The sequence below is a fragment of the Mus caroli genome, chromosome 4 (assembly GCF_900094665.2).
Source record: "Mus caroli chromosome 4, CAROLI_EIJ_v1.1, whole genome shotgun sequence".
In the NCBI taxonomy this organism is placed as follows: Eukaryota; Metazoa; Chordata; class Mammalia; order Rodentia; family Muridae; genus Mus; species Mus caroli.
The window spans coordinates 52,720,512-52,734,481 of NC_034573.1; the positions used below are offsets into that span (position 1 = coordinate 52,720,512).

The 13,970-nt window shown below is 46.6% G+C and overlaps 1 protein-coding gene across 2 annotated transcripts in view; it reads right to left on the minus strand.

Moving 5' to 3' along the window:
* Nucleotides 1-13,970, minus strand: part of Susd1 (sushi domain containing 1) — a 124,754-nt gene that overhangs the window by 14,093 nt on the left and 96,691 nt on the right. The window contains exons 13-14 of one of the 2 annotated variants that reach the window (XM_021160589.2): nt 5,815-5,911; nt 2,404-2,662 (exon numbers count right to left, since the gene is read on the minus strand). In XM_021160589.2, coding sequence (XP_021016248.1) covers nt 2,404-2,662; nt 5,815-5,911 — 356 coding nt within the window. Of the gene's footprint in view, nt 1-2,403; nt 2,663-5,814; nt 5,912-13,970 lie in introns of those variants that run through there. The other variant, XM_029476668.1, reaches the window with a different exon arrangement.

Sequence of the window (13,970 nt, forward strand, 5' to 3'; positions counted from 1 at the left end):
TGTAGACCAGGCTGGCCTCGAACTCAGAAATCTGCCTGCCTCTGCCTCCCAAGTGCTGGGATTAAAGGCGTGCGCCACCACCGCCTGGCATGAGAGAAGTACTTTTAGCGTTTAGTTTGGTCAACTCAATACAATCTAAGAATCACCTAGAAAGAGAAACCTAGAGGGTCTGTGTGGATCAGGTTGGTTTATGGGTATATCTATATGCAAGTATGGGGAATTGTTTTGGTCATTTTATTTGACAAGGAAGACCCAGCCCACCATGGGTGGCACCATTCCCTATATTTGGGTCCTGGACTAAATAGTAGTGACTAGTGACCTGAGTAATATGCACACATGCACACATTCTCTCTCTGCTCTTTACTGGGACTAGCTGCTTCAGGTTCCTGCCTTGACTTTCCCAAAAGGATGTGCTGTAATCTCGAACTGTGAGCTGAATAAATTCCTCCCGTAAAGTTGCTTTTTACCATCCCAGTAACTGGGCCAGAAACTAGAACAAGAATTTAATGGAGACCAGAGAGTTTTTCAACAAGTGGTGATCAGATATTAAAAAAACAAAAACAAAAACAAGCCAGCTGTGGTGGTGCATGCCTTTAGTCCCAGTGCTTGGGAGGCAGAGGCAGGTGGATCTATGAGTTCAAGGTCAGCCTGGCCTATTGAGGGAGCTCCAAGACAGCCAGGGCTACACAGAGAAACCCAGTCTCGAAAACAAAACAAAACAAAAAAACAAAAAAAAAAGCAAAAAACAAAAAACAGGAAACAGAAAACAAAAAACAAACAACAACAACAACAACAACAACAACAAAAACCCAGAAAAACAAAAAACAAACCAGACTGGACTTTTACCTAATGCCAAATATAAAAGCTCAAAATGAATCAAAAGCCCAAAAGTAAGACTTAAAACTAAAACCTCCTAGGAACCAACACAAATGAGGTTTTTGTGCTCAAAGAACATTGTTAAAATTAAAACAAAACAAAAAACCCATAAGAATGGAAGAAAATATTTTCAGCTTCATCTCATACGAGATTAATCTCCAAATTATATAGAGGACTTCAAACAACAATGAAAGAAATCAAACAACTCAATTTTAAAAGTAGTAACTGTGTGGTGGTGGTGGCAGCAATGGCAGCAGTGGCAGCAGCAGCAGTGGCAGCAATAGCGCATGCCTTGAGGCAGAGGTAGGTGGATCTCTTTGCGTTTGAGGCCAGCCTGATCTACAGAGCAAGTTCCAGAACAGGAGGGCTACACAGAGAAATTCTGTCTCAAAAACAGACGAATAAAGACAAAAAAAGCAAAGACAAAATTAGTAAAGAACTTGAATAGACACTTGTCCTAAAGAACAGATTGCCACCAAGCATATGAATAGATGGTGAGCATCATTAATCTTTAAGGAAATGCAGAACAAGTGAGGTGGTACCGCCTTACACCCATCAGGGTATCTACTCCATTAAATTATTGAGGTAATAGTATTCTGAGCTTTAACTTTCCACATCTTAATCCCTATATTATTGTTACAAAGTAGTTCTTGGCCTCTCTGCCACTCATACATTATCTTAAAAAGTAAGCCTTGGTTTGTTATCAGCAGGCCAATGGTACATCAGACTTCTGTCCTATGCAGAAGTTAATAGATGCCTGTTTTAAATATGGAGAACTTTTGCTTCCAATGTATCAGTCAAGAGATGTTTTGTTAGTATCTGGGTAATTCTCCTGGTTTCCAACCCACATAATTCTACACCAAGTTTAGAACTCTCCGAGCTTGTCCAGCTCGTTACAGTTGCCAATTATTGAAAGAAATCCAGCTTTCTGAAGAGTGGGGTGGAGAGGGTAGGGCCTGTTTGCCACTCTCTCCTCCTGTTCCCCTGGGGAATGGGGGAAGGCAGCATCCTGGAGGAGCAGAAAGGAAACCCACCAGAGCTAGACAGTCCCTCCCAACTCGGACTCTGGAATTCTGGTACTCAGAAGGTGGAGGGGCACTCAAACCAGATCAGTCCCAACAGAGATGCAGTGCGGCCCTCAGAAGTGCGGCTGACACCTATGCAGGTCTTACCTGCCTACCCATCGGAAGGTCTGCTCACAAGTCACACGTTTCTGTGGTTATTCTGTGTGGCGGCCACCGTAAACATGGGAGAAAAGTAAATGCAAATCATTTGTTTTTAAAGATTTATTTATTGTCACATGCAAGCACACTGTAGCTGTCTTCAGACCTACCAGAAGAGGGCGTCAGATCTCATTATGGATGGTTGTGAGCCTCGAGGTGATTGCGGATATTTGAACTCAAGACCTTTGGAAGAGCAGCCAGTGTTCTTAACTGGGGAGCCATCTCTCCAGCCCAAGTGCAAACAATTTAAATCTCATACGAAAAGGAAAATACCGAGGTCAGAACATCGTTGAAGCAACTCTACCTTATTCCATTCACTTGTGATCCGTAACAGAATGCAGTACTCATTTCCTGTTTTCAAAGGTGCATTGTAATATTCCCCATAGTAGAGCCTGTCTCCAATAGATATCTCCAACGTGTCGTCTGGAACATCACTGGCCAGGATTTCTGCAGCCACATATCCGTCAGCAGGAGAAGTGTTGCCAAAGAATGAAGTCATGCCTTCAGAATCACAAGAAAATGTGCTTTGCAAGGACAGGGGAAGGACCAACACCTGATATGAACTGGGAGAGGGGAAAAAGCAGAGAGATTGGCAGGGGCCGTGTGAAGAACAGAGATCTTATTCATCATCAGGCCCCTGACCAGATGTAAATGTTATAAGGCTCACGGGCTGCTTGTCTGGAGGTCTGTGTATTCGGGTTTACTGAATTCACCAGATTGGGCAAGAAAAACTGCTGGCTACACAGGATTTAGTGTCTGGCAGTTCTCACTACTGTGGACCTCCATATTTACAGCCAGATGATAAGCCAAATCCCAGCTTCACAGGGAGGCTCCCTAGGTGGGAGAAACGGGTGAGTGTATCACGACCTTGTGTCTGTCACATGGTGGATCTGATCGGCAGTGTGTCACACGGGCAAATAAAGCCTGCCAGTGGGGAGGGTTTAAAAGTCACATGAAGGCCCAGCACCTACGGGAATGAATGTGCTCAGCCTGAAGAGTGGCTCCAGACAGTCATGTGGTGACTTAAAACAGAAGTCATATGATTTACACTCCCCGCCGTTCAGAAGCCGACACCAAAGTTCACGCCAAACCAATGAGCGGTCAGGAGTAAAATGTCACCGTGGGTTAATCTGGGTTGACAAGATCCTGGAAATGTAAAGTAGCCTATGGATCCGGTGAAAATGTCCCTTAAACAAGGACACAGAAAGGCACTGACACTCAGGTGTAAACTTAGTAATATCTATCTTCCAGAGAGAAAGGCAGCCAGTCGGAAGAAACAGAATGAAATGCACCTGGTCAAACCGTGCCTCCCTTTCCATTCCTGTGGGCTCAGCCTTTACTTCTGGGATCATAATGTGTGAAAACGTCCTATCTCTACTGGCCTTGAAAACAGGGCTGGGGGTGGGGCTACAGGACCGCCTCTAGTACCTGCAGGTCCTTTCACATTTCTTCCTTTTAAAAATTGTTAATTTTTATTTTATGTGCATTGATGTACTGTCTGCATGTATGACAGGTACCCTGGAACTGGAGTCACAGACAGTTGTAAGCTACTGTGTGGGTGCTAGGAATTGAACCCAGGTCCTCTGGAAGAGCAGCCAGTGTTCTTAATTACGAAGCCATCTCTCCGCCCTGCCCCCCCCTTCACATTTCTTCAGTTATGATCAACTCCTCATAAATGCTGGTTGCGTTGAATTTTCAATAGAGAAAAAAAAATGCCTGGACTAGTACCAATGTGATTAGGGTGATTTCCAAAACTCATTAGGCCACATAATTCTATTTTACCACCAATTTTGGGCTTCCTGCTCCACATTGCTAATGCCCCATTTCCTGCTCCCTAAAAGCACACGAATCACTTGGTTAAGGAGGGGGGCCCTCTCCCATGGTAGCTGTTGTATTTGGAAAGACTCCAGCCACCTGCTATGTACCCAGCCATGTTAGGTGAGGGCCCTGATTTCCACAGAGCCTGGGCTTTCAGAAAGGACTCTGAACAAAAGGGATTAAGTAAAACCTGCAGAGTAACAAATCAGAATCAATAAACATTGAGTTTCGCTGCCTTTGGGCAACACTTGGGACAGCTTTTCTGGGGCCTTGGAGGTATGGTGGCCACAGGCAAGAAGCCCCACACTGACTCAACCTGCCAGGTAATTGGGAGTTCATGGCTCACCTGCACCGCGTTGATTCTGTACATTGCCCACTAGAGGTGCCGTTCACAGGGCAGGAAGCAGCTTCCTATTTAGCCTGGTAAATATAGAAACCCCCAGGTCCCACCCCAAACCTATGGGAGCAAAGTCTCCAGGACTAGAGTTGGGAATGTTGACTGCTGATAAAGCATGCCAGCTGATTCCTGTTAGCTGGTAAGGGTAAGAGACATTATCCTTGAGGGAGTCCTGGGACAGGCCTCACTATCTGCCTAAGCTCTCTGTGCTCCAGGCCAGGGTTCACACAAAAGACTCTGGCCTGGCAAAGCTGGTGCCTCCAGCTCAAGCCATGCAGCCAGGCTGGGGAACCGGCACAGTTCACACCCTGGTAAATAACCCGGGTGACTGACGTGAAGGGAGCAGCGGCAGTGAGTTGGAACCTGACCACCAGGCCAGCCTGCAAGAACTTCTCCCCACTTCCACTGCCCTCCCCGCATGACTCACAGGTCGCCACTTCCTGTTTTGAAGGCATCGGCTGGGGCACTGCCACCAGGGCAGGCTGTCATTTGGCTTTTCTTTTTGCCTTACGCAATGATTTGGCTTAAGTATCACATCTGCTCTTGTAAATTCGTTCAGGCAATGAATGATGCCAGGCTTCTGTTCCCCTTACAACAACAGGATTACAATACTTTCCAGTAACTTACCAGGAATCAAGCAACAGAGCTGTATGGGCAATGTCTGTCCCTGAAAAGACTTGAAATTAACGCAGTCTGAAAGCAGGGCAGCCTGTTCTGTAACAAATGGATACTCACACAGTATCTCCAGACTTGCCTTTGCGTACTTTAAAAATATCTCAGATTTATTTATACCTTGATTGCACTGAACGGGCCATTACACTGAAGGGCTGAGAATGATAAAGGGCCACGTAGGTCAGGCCATGCACACCCGGGCTCCTAGACCTGGTGTCCCGGCTCCCATCCCATCCGCAGGCCAATGCTAATCTTCCTGTCTGGGAACCGGGACTGACTGAACTTCCCTAATCTTCCCTTGACCTTTGTAAATAAAATGCAAAACTGAGCACAATATGGTCCTTCAACAGAGGTAAATTAATCCCATCTCATGCCATCTGGAATCCCAGCTGGTCACTAACTACATAGTGTCTTGCCTATATAACTCAATATGTGAACAGATTAAAAAGAATTCTCCAAATGACCTTTTCCAAAACCACTACACACACACACACACACTCCAAGATCAGCCTGACGCAAGAAGGAGACATTCTGTCTCTGGGACATGAGACAATCAATCCTTGTGACCCACCATCACCATCATTAAAGGTTGTACCATGGGACGTGCATGCAAGGGGCTATGCTGCCCAAAATGTTTGTCTCTGGTCCCTTGTAAGTCTCACTTTTTGTTGGGAAGGATGCTACTGGGATGGCAAGCCCATTATGTGTTCAGGGAAACAAAGCAAGAGGCCCAGTTGCATTGCTCCAGCTACCCAAGTTCAGCCACTCACAGGGAAGCCTTCCCACTCACATAGTGGGACCACTGTGTGGAGAAAGACAGGTACTCACCTGATAGGTCCATTTATCTCCTTGACTTTCCTCAGCCTGAAGCGTGGTAGAGGCCTTCCCCGCACAGTGAAAAACTCTACTTCTGGAAGTGGGGGCTCTGCAAACATTAAGAAGGAGAAAACATGGGGTGGGGGGAAGGCGATCAGATCAAGTAAAAAGCACAAAGAAAGTGGTTCTCCAGGATGCCATGAAAGTTTGTAACCTCGAAACTGGACTATACATACATCAAAAAGGCAAATGTTATATGAGTTCACTTGAGTGAAACATTTAGATTAGTCAAATTCACAGAGCAAGCAGACTAGAGGTGGCCAAGAGCTGAGGGTCATGGCAAGGAACTGGGCTCATTGCTTAACGCTGAAAGCTTTTGTATGCAATGATAGAACAATTTTGGAAAACAGGTAGTGGTGGTAGTTGTGCAACACAGTGACTGTCCCAACACTAATAAAGTGTTTATTTAAAAATGGTTAATGTTGTTACATTTTACATTACATCTCTGTTCATAATAAAAAGAAGCGATGAACACGGTCCAGCACCCTGGTGTTTGCTACGCCAACCACGGGTTTTGATGTTTTTGAGACAAAAGCTTATTTGGTAGGTGCTCTGGTTTGGAGATGGGTTAAGGGTGTCTCCCCAGACCTTCAGGCATCTGAAGCTTTGCTCCCAGGGTGATGATGCGAAAGGAACCTTTTAGATGCAGAGTCTGGTGGAAGGCCTAACTGGTCACCGAGAACAAGATCGGCCCCACCCTGATTGTGCTTACTGCCAAGGCACACGGACACTTCCTTAAATAATCCATTACGAAGCCATCCACCAAGGAGCCCTCACCTGGGGCCAAACTCTCGGAGCAGCCCCACCTCGAACTTGTAGCATCCTAAAGTGTGAGCTAAAGAAATCCCTTTCCTATCCAGCGTTGCACATTTTTATTATAACAACAGAACGAGGACTCACATAGCACAGAAGACCAGCATGTCAGACTTCTGGATCCTTCCTAGACACAGTGTTTTGTGTGTCACCCCTCTCTGCTTCCCAGCCCTTGGTAACCAGATTCCCCAGTTGCTCACTGGGAGAAGAATACACTGACAAACTGACCCCAGGGCTATAGCACTGGTGGTTACGTCCTGATCTCCGTGCTCCAGGTAACAGCCTGCCCATGGACATCGTAAGAACAGACCAGACACCAGGCTTGCATACTACATGTCTGTGTCTCACCTTAGGAAAGCTCCCTAGCAAAGCTACTGGGTGGGCAATATGTACGGACAGTCATTTTCTCCCTCTCTTGCTGTCCCTACCTCTCCTAAAGACGGTGAGAGAGTTCCCAAATGCTGTCTGTCTGAATGATTCATGAGGAGGACTGTGTTTGGCTGTTGGGCGCCTGGGGTCCCATCTCCCCCAACTCTTTTTTCAGTGTGTCATTCTGATCACAGGACAGATGCTTTCAGCTCACTCGCACCCTCCACTCACTAGGCAGATGGAATCAAGGCAGGTCTGAAGCCACGCCTACAACTGTCATACATATTCAACATCGAAGTTTAAGGTGGGGGAGTCCAGGAGGCTTCATTTTGCCTCTGCTCAAGTTGGTTTCACCAGCAACCAGTAATGAGATCTCTAGCTTACTTTTTTTCTTTTGTCAAGACAGGGTTCTCTGTGTAGCCCAGGCTGTCCTGGAACTCACTCTGTAGGTCAGACTCACAGAGATCCACCTGCCCCTGCCTCCCGAGTGCTGGGATTAAAGGTGTGCGCCATCGCTGCCCAGCCTCTCTCTCACTCTGTGACTAATACTCTTGACATATACACTTTTGACAAGTTATAGGCGAGGAAGCCTAGGGTGTAAGTTCTCCACCCAGGAATACACACCCTGTGGCACAGGGAGGATGCAAACGCCTTCCCTGCTATTTACATTTCTCTCTTAAATGCCAGCTCCACTAAATCTTCCAGTGGGTCTTTATATCTTCGTTCAGGGAATTAATAACACCCATTTTTACTACACCCAGCGAAGGCTTTACAACAGGCCAACTCCAGGAAAGTAATCCCCTTTCACAATTCTCTTGTAGTATCAGAGGTTTCCCTAGTGTGGCTCACACTGAGGAAGACAAAGTTAAGGTACAGAAATAATCACCAATGTAGTGGGTAAGACCAAGGGCTTTCTTTCTCAGTAGCAGCCCCTCCCCCTCCCACAGAGTTCCTATGGGGCCATTACTCATGAGTCTCCAAATGCTATCTGGCCTAGGCCCTAGAGACATAATCTCCATACTTAGAACTGACCAAAAGGAGTGGTCCATTTAACTCTGAGATGACAACGTCTCGTTCTTAGTCTTGGATCACAGCTGTTAGTACCACATTAGCCAGGAATGCTCATCTTTCCAGGTCTGGGTGAAAGACTTCAGGCAGAACAGCTAAGCAAGAACAACAGGCCACTTACAGTACATCTGTAGCTGGAACTTACTGTGCTTCAAGTGAGATCCTTTCCTGGACTTCCATCTCCAACCCAGCACATCCTGAAGGCTTCAGCTTTGAGTTGGTTTCTATCATCTACACCCCAAAGGGCCTTGACTAATTTTAGAATGCACCCAGCCACCCCCATCTCCTGCTGAAGGGCAGAACACACAGCTGTATGTACAAGTGAGGGTGTTCTGGCACCAGGCCAGAAGCCATTCTTAGGCCTCTGTGTGAGAGCGCCTGCCAATCTAGGCAGATCCCCAAACTCTGGGCTAATGAGCTGAGTTCTGGCAGTGGAGAGATGGACAGCAGGAGGGAACGGGTAGGCACAGGTCAGATCTGAGGTTCAGGAAGGCGTTAAAGAAAACCTAATTAGGAGTAGAACATAAGAGCCAAAGAGGGTAAACCGGAAAAGGGGAGAAAGTCAGGAGTCGAGGCATGAAATGCTTTGGGTCTGAGGAAATTAATGCAAGAGAAGCCAGAGAGGCAGGACATGGAAGACAGAACAGAGAAGCACAGGCTATGCTACAGTCACCTGGGTCATGATGCCCATCACTGGAGCTTGCAGAAAGTCTGGAATGGGAGCAGCTCGCATCTAGGGAATTTGCTGAGACTGAAGTGTGTGTGGAAGTGTCTCAAAGGAAACTAGAAATCTACATTCAGTCTAGAAGTGCTTCCGAAGTCACCAGACACAGTGACACAGCTCATACTTCTCACTGCCAAGAGCCCTAGGGAGGGGACTCACAGGGAACAGGCCCTGCTTACAGGGGAGGCTTCACAAAATGCCTTTTACGAGGACCTTTCTCCCTTTAGAGAGGACTCCAGAGAGTGATTTCATGACACCTCTAAGAAAGAAGGCTGCAGAAGTGACAGGAAAAGAAAGCAGCCTGTGTCCGAGCTGCGAGCTGTGAGCCCCCTTACCTGAGAACTCTGCCCTCAGGACTGAGCGCTATCACCAGGCTGTTGGTGCTCTGTAGTAACAGTAAGTAAGGGTCTCTTGTTTCCTGTGATCCAGCCCAACAGTAGAAACCTATCAGTTGAAACCTATCGCTTTTATTGCTCAGCCCCTCTCACTCTCTTCTTGGTTGCTCTCTGTTCTCCTCTGAGATAACTAAGCCTAGCTGAGCTCATCTCCCTTCCAATCCATCTAGTCTCTCTCAACCTGGAGGAGACAGGACAAAGCGCACAGGGCTCAGAGAAGGCAGGTCTGGGGAACAGGAAAGCTCTGCCTCTTGTGTTCTCAGCCACCCAGTGTGGGATGTACCTTGCAGTTCCAAAGGTACACTGTCACCTGGCTGCCAATCAGCACATGATTTCCAGTTAGTTTGCTGCCTTGCTTGCGCGAGGCCTTCCCTAACTTGATCTGGTCCACATTCTGTACTTCTCTGAAATGTAACAAGTGTGGCCGTCAGCAGGCTGGTTCTCAGCCACATTTCGAGGTGAAGTAACCCCGGCTTCCTGTTCTGTCATCACAGTGCTGTTCCTCAGGTCCAAGTTGCTATCCCGGGCAAATCTGCCTCCTTCCCACGCTCCTCCTCACTGATCTAAAAGCAAAGCAAAGCATAACTGTCCTATGGGGTAAAAATACAGTCCTCTCTCTTGCGTATGCACAACGGAAGCAGGGCCAGAGGCAGGCTTTCCATACAGTTCAGAGGTTCCAGTAACTTCAATCCTCCGCTAGAAGCAGACCACTAAAGAGTATCAGGGGCATCGTATGAGAAAAAAAAAAAAAAAACAACAACAACAACCCAACAAAACAAAACAAAAAACGCCTTGAAGAATACAGAGAAAAGTAACGGCAAAATTACAAGCAGGAACCACACAGGGAGGTGACAGAAGAGTGTGTATTTCAGGAAGACCACAACCCAGCCAGGAAACCGAGAGGTGCATTAAACAACCCGGAGAAGGAAGTTCCCGTGTAGATTGAGCCTCATGCCTTAAGTCAGGACACAGGCTAAACGAGCCCAGGTTATCACAAAGATAAGGAAGTTCCAGAGGACAAAATTTAACCTAGACTTCAGAGATGGGGAGCATTCTTCTCAGTGTCATTGGAGGAGTGAATGCCAAGACATTAATAGAACTGGTTCCGTGACACTGTCAAGTGTCTAAGTGTTTGGCTACAGAGACAGTCTGTGGGTATATCACGCTTTCCCCCATTGCTTGAAGGTCTGAGTTTGGATCCCTGACACCACGTAAAAGCCAGCTGTGGCAGTGTATCTATAACCTCAGTGCTGGGGGTTGGGATAGGTGGATGAGACGGGGGACCCCAAAACTCCCCGGCTATCCCCTCTAGTTAAATGAGGAGCTCAAGGCTCTGCCAACAAACAAACAAACAAACAAACAAGGTGACTGCAATAAAGACATACATTGACCTCTTGCCTCCCTGCTCACCACAATTACAGACATGTCTAAGTGCACATGCACACATGTGTGAGTACATGCGCGCACACACACACACAGGCACACACATCCACACACACACAGAGACACACACACACACAGGCACACACACAGGCACACACACAGAGGCACACACACAGAGGCACACACAAACACAGGCACACAAACACAGGCACACACACAGAGGCACACACACACAGAGGCACACACACACAGAGGCACACACATACAGGCACACATACACACGCACACACAGGCCACATGTGTGAGTGCATGCACACACACACAGGCACAGGCACACACACACAGGCACACACAGGCACACATACACACAGGCACACACAGGCACACACACACACACAGGCACACACAGAGGCGCACACACACACACAGGCACACACACACACAGGCACACACATACACAGGCACACACAAACAGGCACACACAGGCACAGGCATACACACACACACACAGGCACACACACGTGCACACACATGCACCCACAGGCACACTCATCCAGACATATCCAAAATCTAAATGTCAAAGTAATGAAAATAAAATTAAAGAATAAATTATTTTGGTGTGGGAAATGTGTAACACGTATGCAAAGATTAACACTGCTAAGACAAGCAAAATGCTAAATGAATAAAAGGAGATACTATAAGTGGTGCAACTATATTAAAAGTTTTTCACCTAACCTTATGATAGTAAGGTTTTTTTTCTCTAAGAGATGTGCTCAAAGAAAGTCATAGGAACAAAGAAATGAGAATGTTCACCATAAGCCGCCAGCCACAAGGCCAGATACGCCTTCCCATCCACACAGCTGTGAGGCTCGGCCACATGGTCTCCCACTCAGCACTGTGCATAGGTATTATTAAATACATCAATCACAATGATTCTGTTTTTTTTTAGGATTCTGATCTAAGGAAGCCTTCCTATGCACATTTTATAAAGTTAAAGTGTATACAAGCTGACCCCAGCAGCCAGCCCATTTCCTTCCACCGTGAGTCACCCTACCTCAGTGAAGAAGCCTTATGGGAACTGAATGGTGTTAGTGGGTGAAGCAGAGAGATGCTAACAGGTGTCTACTGAGCCATTTAAACAGGAACATGAGATTAAAAGGTAGACCGATGTTTCTGGGAGTGGGAAAATGTGTGGGTGGCAGAAACATGGGACACCAAACATGCTCACTCCCAGCCTGACCCAAGGAACCAAAGACCTTAGACTACCAAAGACTTTGAAAGGAAAACAGGCCAGGGGTCAATCCTTCTCCAAAACCTCTGATGCGACTTCAGCCCCCACCCCAGACACCAGAGGGACTTTCCAAGATCATCCCAGTGCCCTGTGACCAGCTAAGAGGAATAGGCTCCTTCCTCGCCAAGGCTACAGAACACACTGGTACAGAACCCTTCAAGAGTTAGCAATCACCCACAAATGGAACATAAGTCTGGAGGGGAAACCTCAGGAGAACTGGTCCCTCATGATGCTCCCCAGAGCCACCGGCTGACAGTAAAGAGGTGAGAGAGACAGGATCAGGGAGAGCAGTGGTCCTGGCTGCCTTCCTACCCATCTGAAAAAGCGCCTTCTCTTTTCTTAGTATGAAGGCAACCAGAGATGGGAAATTTCCTATGCTAGTTGCTGGCACTGGTACTGAAGTCAAATATAGAAATGACTTCCATCCTTTCCCCCCTTTTCCCTCTACCATTTTTCAAACAATAGCCACGGCCTGGGGAACAACTGGTGGACTTTATCATCACATTCACACGCACACGTATTTCTGTTCTCCACCCCCACCCCAGCATCCACCCCCAACCCTAGCATCCATCCCGACCTTGCATTCACCCCACCACCAGCATCCACCCCACCACCAACACCCACCCCTACCCCTTTAGCTTTCTCTGATTTCCTGTGTTGTCCCTATGAAAATGAAATTTGCTTATAACTCAACGAGAAAACAGTACAGTCAGTGTGAGAGTGCTCCTTCTGCCTCTTAGGGGTCTACACCAAAGACAGTGAACGCTTTTTTGTTCTCCTTCCTTCCCTAAAGTGGGGCATGAATGAGCCTGTTCTAAAGAACTCAGTTCAATGAGCCTGCTTAGGCTACACATGAGCCACAAGCCTGAGACTTGTCCCAGCCTCCAGCCAACACCTTCTCCTGCCTCCTAAAGCACTTGCCTCTGTCCCTCTCCATTCCTCAGCAGCTCCTCTGAGGTCAGCAATATATTTAAAGCTCTTGTTTTCATCCCGTTCCCATCAGTAAGATTTAATTTAATAGGAGGCTCACAGAAGGGAAATTCCACCCGCTTTTCTTCCAGGAAAGCATCCGCTGTGTTTTCCAGATCCAAATCCTTAACTCAACATTTCTGGTAACATCTGAAGTTCCTCTTTTTACTGAAACAATGCCACGAACATCTGGGATATCCTCACATCCACAAACCAGGTTCTCTTTTCTCTTACTTTTATGGGACGCAAGGGTTTTTTTTTTTCTTTCTCAACTCTTTAATAAAGTCTCACCAATTTGAATTTTCATACTGCCAAGTCTCTAAAGTAGAGGTTCTCAGTGTGCAGGTTGCGGCCCCTTTGGGGGTCACATATCAGATACTCTGCATATCAGACATTTACATTACAATTCGTAACAGTAGCAAAATTACAGTTCTGAAGTATCAATGAAATAATTGTATGGTTGGAAGTCTCCACACCATGAGGAACTGTGTTATAGGGTCCCAGCATTAGGAAGGTTGAGAACTGCTGCTCTAAAGCAAGTTTGAATAGCAGGCATGGCCTCAAAGCACTTAAAGGCCTTCACTGTCCAAGAGAACTTGAACAGCTCAGCAGTGCCCCCTGGTGGCCATGAGCGCAGACACAGGACACTTGAGTGACTTGGGGCTGTGTTTAGCCTCAAAACCTCAATACCTATTATAAATTGTCCTCTGACTTACACAGATATCCAATAGCTAACCGCCCCATCCTGCTCTACATGCAGAAAATAAAAGTAATAAAATGTAGTAAATATGTTTTTAAAGCAGTACAACTCACTCAAGTATGACACGGACCAAAGAATAGGCAACTGGACAGTCTCTATACGCATTGCTTTATAAACGTTGGATTGGACAGCACTTGTCTCTGGCACAAAGTACTCAGAGATTCCCTTAATACAAAAAAAAAAAAAAAACCTATCTCTTCAGCATCAATGACTCCCTAGCTATTATTAAGAAACGTGGATTTCACCTATGGTCACTTGATCTTCGACAAGGGAGCTAAAAACATCCAGTGGAAGAAAGACAGCATTTTCAACAAATGGTGCTGGCACAACTGGTTG